Below are 7759 nucleotides of genomic sequence, written 5' to 3'. Positions count from 1 at the left end.
TTGGTAACAATTATTATCGATACCATGCGAACTGGACTGCACTGCAAATTTGGTCTACTTGTAAATATAGGCTATCTAAATATATATATATGTACTATATATGTACTCACAGGTTGTGTGTGTGTGTGTGTGTGTGTGTGTGTGTGTGTGTGTGTGTGTGTGTGTGTGTGTGTGTGTGTGTGTGTGTGTGTGTGTGTTTGTGTGTGTGTGTGTGTGTGTGTGTGTGTGTGTGTGTGTGTGTGTGTGTGTGTGTGTGTGTGTGTGTGTGTGGGCACAGTATGTCTACAGTTGTTTCTCAGTAGTCACTAACAGGAACCTGCCTGCTGGTGTGTGTAATACGTTTTTGAACATTGTGTGATTACATAGCTACTGCTTTTCAATCATTTTATTACAATAACTATTTATATATTAGTTTAATTTCACTCTAGGCTTCTAACTAACTACTTAACTTAAATGAGGCGATCTGACTGAAAATACTTGTAAAACCTCAATTTGTTTTTATTTGAAATAATTGTCATTTTAATTATTTGCCACATAATCAGAAATCTAATATTTTAAACTATTTTTTTTCCTGCCGTAAATTTAAGAAATGCAAAATAATAAATGACAGTCAAATTCCATTTGAGCTACAACTGAAAGGGACAGATTTATTATCACAAAAAAATAGTTTATTAGATGTCACCCGACAAAACAGAATTTGAGCTACATTGATTATTTAATGAAATGTCATATTTTAAAGAGAAGGCCTGTACAAGTAGGCTTAACAACGTGAATCATTTAAAACGACATACAATACAGAGAAATGATCTATATTCATTTACAGAAACACAGAAATAATCAACACAAAGTACAAGTGAGGGAAATCCGTTATATACAAAAAGCTTCATGACAATCCTGTGAAGGCACTGATGAGGGTGAAGGAAAAGTTAAGTCTAGTTGCGGCAATTGTTCCACCAAAAAATGACATGGGGAACTAGTCCATCACCTGTCTGTCTCCAGCGTCATAGGAGTCCAATGGTCTTCATCATCCAGCTCCACATTTCCGAGTGGGTCGGTGTGTGTGGAGCTGGTGTTTCAGAGCTGTGGGTTCAGTGTGAACTCGTCGTCGTCCTCTATGTCGAGCTCCTGGTCTGTGTCGTCTGATACTTCAGAGTCCAGCTCTGTGTGGGACTGCTGCGGGGACACGGAGCGCACGCAGCGGCCCGCCTGAGCCAGCTCAGAGGCCGAGACAGTGTGTCTCTGCTCCGGACTCTGGATGCCGGACACATCGGTCGTCTCGTCTCCTTTATTACTCCTCCCAGTGGAACCGTCGTCCTCCACCTCCCGCTTACCCGGAGGGTTTTCCTGATGATCCAAATGGAGATTTTTATGAATCAAAAGGCCTGTCAGGCTGTCTTTTTAATGTCATTATTATCTGTGCTTCATAATAATTCAATAAGAAATAAAATCATTGCTTAATGACAGAAACTCTCACCTGTTTTAGTCTCCGCCACTTGGCGCGTCGATTTTGGAACCAAGTTTTAACCTGAAAGACAAAATGAGAAATAAAGGATTTATGTTTTTCATTGAAACTGAAACACAACATAGTGATACACTGTTTAAATAAAACCACGCTGGATCCATCAGCTCACAGTGAACAACACACTGCTGTTCACAAGTTCCACCGTGTTTTAATCCAGTTTTTAATCATTTATCATTTATCGCTTTGACAGTTATTAACGTCACATTGTGGTAAGGGGATAAAATGATCATAGTCCAGATACATTTATATCATTTTTTTCCTTCTGTGGCGGTTATTTAAATATAACAGCGGCCTCCAAGTTAGAGATCAGACATGAAAATATATCGATTTTATTTTGCGACTAGGTTTCATCTTTTGGCTCTGATTATTAATTTAATTTACCGACATCAAAGCTTTGAAATGTTTTACAGCCATACCTTTATTACAAAGAAAGTAACACAATGAATTAGACAGTGAGAACAAAGTGTAGCATATTCTAAATGTTATTATGAAGGATTTGGAAACGGATTCATGCATTTATTAGATCTACATTAAATGCACTGCATGTCTATTAAGAAAATGTCTAACCACATGAACTATATTCAGTTATTTCAAACATGACCAAGGCTGCATTAGTAGGAGCCCAACTTTTATTTTATTGTGATACGATAACGCTGCTGTCGGGTGGAAACACTGTAACTCCATATTTAGTTTTGGACATATTATATTTCTGACAGTGACCATAATTATCAACATCAAGAGAATTTCTGACCCAAAAAAATCACACACATTTTTTTCTCCCATCATCGAGGGCCCCCAGTCTGCTGAAGGGCCCCTGGACATCCGGTCAACAGCATGACTATCGTTTAATATACAACATTACACAAACTGATGGAGGCTTTTTGTTACCTAGGTTACTGGAGACGTTTCTACTGTGGTTGAAACTATTTGCAGCGGTTTCCATTTAAAGACTCGTTCTACTGGTTTTCCATATTTCTATTTGTGTTTCCGTTAAACGCCTGAGTAGATGTGTCTTATAAGTATTTCTGTAACAGGATGACAGTTATTTTAGCGGGAAAGAAATTGGGTTAGAATTTCTCCTGCTCATTTAAGAGCTGATAACATCATGCCCACATAACAAAAGCCTAGCTACACAATAAAAATGACAGTGAAATAATGTGATCAGTTCATGTTCAGGGCTCAGTGCTTTATTAATATACTTCATAAGTCAACGTGATTTTACAGTGTATGTGTAATGTGAGCTCACCTGTCTCTCACTGAGCTGCAGCATCTTGGCCAGTCGTTTCCTCTCAGGAGGTGAAAGATATTTCTGCGTCTCGAACTTCTTCTCCAGCTCGATGGTCTGGTCGTTAGAGAACCGGACCTGACCGCCCTTTCTTTTATGTAAGGGCCTCTGGATGAAGGGAGTCCACAGCAGAGGTTTCCCTTCAGAGGAGGAAGACAGAGAGTAGAGTATTAATGTAGGGGCCTCAAAATATCAGAGGATAGTCACTGTCGTCTCTGATTGGTGAATGGAGCGAATGGAAATCTGTTCTCACTCTATTCACACAGAATAGCACAAGATGAACGGATTGACAAATCAAATAAAAACGACAGGAAAAAAGTAATGATGTGAAAAAGGAGGAATAATGAGAGGAACAACAAAACCCTTTCAACACACAGCTCCCTCCACGCATCTTATCTTTGTAAATCATTTCAAAACTCCACTTTTATCTTTCAGTTTGTGTCCATTTAACCCTTACATACTGTTCAGTCACATTTGACCCATTTTTACATTTGAGAGCTGTAAAAATACTCTATACTAATTATTTTAACGGGCGGGAATTTTCCTAATGTGAGCCACAGTATACACACATGGAAAATAAAAAGCATCATTTTTTTTACATTTTTGTGCAGCTGATCATTTATATATGCAAATGTACACATTTGACCTGTGTTTATTAAAAAATTAAAAAATCAGCATTAAAACATGTTGTTGTATTCCTTAAATTGTGATTGTAATAGTGTTTTTCCCATAAAATGAATCAAACATTTATTAGTGACTGATGGGGAATTTATGAATGTGAATTGGTGAAGAGATTAATTATGAGTCAGAATATGAACAGTATGTAAGGATTAAATATAAGATTTAACTTCAGAAGCAGCGCTAAGAAGTGCATCATCATTATTATTATTATTATTATTTATGATGTATTATTATTAATGTTAATGTTAACAACTAGCTCATCATTGGTACAAATATCTGCTGAACTGAGCTGAAGTGAAATAGTTCAATAAAGAGGTGCAGCTGATCAGTGAATGTTGTTTTTTTTTTTCAGGAGAAACACACGCAGCAGTGTAATCAGGAGTGTTTTTGTCTTGTCTGGTTTCCTCTCCGGTTAATGGCCTGGAACAAACAATAGCAGAGCTGCGGCCGCCACACCGGCCTGCTGCACGCTGCTGTCTTTAAGGAAGGTCGTGACAGAGTGAAAACTATGGCCAAATATCCGCTTCATGTGCTTCCTGCTTTGTGGTGTGATTATAGGCGATGGCATCCACCAATAGACACTCATGTCCTCTCTGCTCTCACTGACACAATACAAATCTGTTGTGGTCGAAACTGCTGTCAAAGGCCTTCTTATTGCTGCTCTTTTCCAGAGGAAGTTGGCTAATCCATAAAACAGGTCTGTGTCTAAAGAGAAGAATAATAGACGCACTATCTTTTTAATTGAATTACCTTTATTATGAGATAGGCCTACAATTGAAGTTTTTTTTAGTGGAACTGAGTAGAAGTTGCTATTTCATAAATAATGAATTATGTCCATTTATTCTAGTTATAATAATATATATAACTATAAATCATTTTTAAACGCATTTGAATGGTTGAGCTGCATTTGGCGCACTTTTGCGAACATATCCACCTTTAATTCTTCTAACAGGCTGCAGCTACAGACGTTTCAGTTTCTACAGTTTTCCTGTTAACATTCTGTTGTGGGCAAAGTATAGACATAACCCGCTCATGTGTCTGTTATTATAAGATATAATAAACTTTCAACTGTTTTTCCACCACAAAAGAAACGTTATGGTGCTGTTGCAGATAGATGAAAAAGTAGGACAGTATTATGTTAATGAAATGTGAATAACTACTATATACCTAAAGAAAATAAATACACATTGTTGAAAATGAAAAAGGTAAAGGTAAGCTCATGATTGTGTTATTTGAACACATTTTTTTTTGCCTCATCAGGCTATTCCAATTCTATTGACATGCGTGCGTGTTTTATGAAATGTCATTTCTAAACTAATTATTGTTTTTCCATTGATGAAAATGTCACATTGATAGATTTTTTTCACCATTAAGAATGTCTACGTCACTTGAAGCACCATTTCTTTCTCTTGTATTTTTGTTGCCTATAAAATGAGACTTTATCTTTTCTCTTAAGATCCCATTAGGCTTGATGTGCTGCTCTGTTTGCTTTATTTTCTTCTAGCCGCCAACCATAAAGAAAGTCAGCCACATCCTCGCTGGCCAGGCAGAGGAAGTGCAACAATATGTGAAAAACGGATCCCGGGCTATCAGAGGCCGAGTGTTTCCTGAATATGTCTGTATTGAGGATGTCGATAAAATAATCAGCAGCGTGCAGCGGGCTCCCGAGGAAGCGGCTGGCCGGGGTGAGCCAGGAAAACATTTAACAGCTTCTGAAACCAGATTTACTCCTATCGACAGGCTCACGGCTTCCGCTATGAACGGAAAAGGCCCAAGTTGTTCAGCGCAGCACAAAGTCAGACGGTCTGCTTGTCATGCTATACTTAAGAGGACTATCACTCATCACAGCCTCTAACCAAACCCTGTGAAACTGTTCCATCCAAACACGATAACACTACTTTTACCTAAACCCCGATACGTTCACGCGCCCCAATGTATTCATATATTATTGTGATGATTGCAACACAGATTTAAAGCAGACACCACATGTCAACAGACAACACACTGATATATTTTAGTATGTGCTGTGACACATTATTATTTGTATTTATTAAAAGTTGAATCACATATGGTGGAAGAGAAACCTAACATAAAATCCAAAAACTTGATTGTATTTTCTCTCTTGTTTTTTTTTTTGGGGTGGTAGGGGGGGTCCTCACAAATATAAAGAAACACACACACACACACACACACACACACACACACACACACACACACACACACACACACACACACACACACACACACACACACTAACAAAATAACAAGTGATTTAGAGTCCAGTTATGTTTTAGCCACTGGCTGACTTGCACCTCTGATGTTTCAGAACAATGGGAGTCAGGAAAACGAGTCAAGGTTGCCATGCCCCCCCCCCCCTCCTCCTCCTCCCACCCACCCTCTCAATTGCCCCCCCCACCCCCCCATCACCATCACCACCAGCGGACTGAATGGATAGAGCTGCTGCTATTGTGGCCCCAAATATGTCTGTCACAATAACAACGTGACTCATAGGTGCGTGGCCAGGCATCATGCAAGAAAAAATGTTCTTATTGAGACGCAGATGAGCTTGAATGTGTTTGGAAAAAAAAGGCATGACAAAAGTTTCTGTCATTTTCTGTGAAATCTATTTATGTCTGCTACATGTAAGAGTATCTTGAAGTCGATATGCATGCATGACCAAGCGTGATATACTCATGCAAAAATGGTTTCGTTCGCTCTGAAACGAAGCTTGTGGAGAGAATTTTTTTTTTTTGGGGCATGCAAAGGGTAAAGAGTGTTCTTAATGCCACATCATCAAAGTCACTTTAATCATTTTATTTTGCGCTGGAATGGACTAATTCAATATGTTCAATGTGTCATTATAAGACAGAAAATGGACTGTTGTTCAATAAGTCATGATAAAAACGCAACACACCAAATATTCAAGTATGAAAAGTGAAAAGTTTGATTCCAGAAGCAGAAAAACAGTCATTAGGCCAACAGTCTAGACTAGTGAGTTTTACGAGGAAATAAAAAATATGATTGCATGTCGCCCTCACTGAAGTCATAACACATTCACCAGAAAGAAGAAAGAATATCCAGAGTAACATATCATTCTTAACTTTAAAACTTTTACGCACGCCTTTTGGCCAACTCACCGAGAGGGTCGTGCCTCAGCAGTGCCTGTGCGTACTCCCCCATGGAGCGGTGGTGCTGGTGGTGGTGGAACGGGTAGATGGAGCTGGTGAAAGCCCCAGCAGAGGCGTATGTCGCCGTCAAAGCCGCAGCCGCGTGGTGCGACAGTGCTGGGTGGATCGGTGTGGGTTCGTAAATCGTCGTCCGGTACGGCGAGATGAGACTAGTGAAAGAGGAGTTGGGTGACGGGAGAGTTGGTGTGGGGATGACCGGAGTGGAGCAGGAGGACGACGAGGAGGTGCAGGAGGAAGATGAGGAGGGAGAGGAGGAGGTGGTACCAGTCCTTCCCAGAATGTCCTCGATGTAGAAGGGAGTCGGGTGAGCCGGCTGGATGGGAGTCGGTGCGTAAAGCGGGACGCTCATCGTGCTTGTTTGCTGCTGCTGCTGCTGCTGCTGCTGCTGCGCGTTAGAAGAGAAATAACGGAGAGCTGCGTCCCTTCCTTCTCTCCCAACAGCCTTCCTCTTTATCGACTATATCTCACTAACACGTCTTAACATACTACCAAACTTCTGCCGTAACTTCCAGCGAAAACACTTCACACACTTCCCTGTAGCAGAGCAGAGAGAGAAGAGAGAGCTGTGGAGGAGGCCGTTACTGTGTTTTGGTGTCCATCAGTTTGCGGTGGTGAACTAGCTGGTACTTGATCCAACTGTTGGGGCTGTTATCTGGCTGCAGGCGGAGGAGGGAGGAGATAAGTGGACGGCCGACTTCCTGCAGGTGGCCAGCGGCAGTTTCTGATTGGCTTACTCGCAGCTCCAATCGACCCACACAGTGATCAGATGACAGTGGTGGAGAGATAATTGTATTCCTAGCGAATCAGTTTTGGCAACATCTGGCAACAAGTAAACTGAAGAATCTATGTCGTGGCGGACACGATGGAGCAACGACACATGACACTGGTAGGAGGGTCGGGTTGTTAAACGGGTCACCCAAATACTACTCTTACTCAGGCGGTGAGACCATCTCATATCCGACTGTGGTTTCACTACATAGACAGTTGGTTAGCCAAACAAATCATACATATAGAAAGTCATACATATGACGCACCGTGTCAGTAAATATCACTGGAGAGTAAACGTAAATCAGAATTCAAAGT

At 40.5% G+C, this 7759-nt stretch overlaps 1 protein-coding gene across 1 annotated transcript; it reads right to left on the bottom strand.

Moving 5' to 3' along the window:
• Positions 1–646: 646 nt before the first annotated feature.
• Positions 647–7318, bottom strand: hhex (hematopoietically expressed homeobox). The gene is made up of 4 exons (XM_062443081.1): positions 6626–7318; positions 2769–2947; positions 1475–1525; positions 647–1344 (listed from the first exon to the last, which is right to left on the bottom strand). The coding sequence occupies exons 1-4, from the start codon at positions 7023–7025 to the stop codon at positions 1075–1077; spliced, it is 900 nt and encodes a 299-aa protein (XP_062299065.1). The 5' UTR covers positions 7026–7318; the 3' UTR covers positions 647–1074.
• Positions 7319–7759: the final 441 nt, after the last annotated feature.

The sequence above is a fragment of the Scomber scombrus genome, chromosome 21 (genome assembly GCF_963691925.1).
Source record: "Scomber scombrus chromosome 21, fScoSco1.1, whole genome shotgun sequence".
In the NCBI taxonomy this organism is placed as follows: Eukaryota; Metazoa; Chordata; class Actinopteri; order Scombriformes; family Scombridae; genus Scomber; species Scomber scombrus.
Note: the sequence above shows the minus strand (reverse complement) of the source record. Positions and strands in the feature narration are given on the sequence as shown.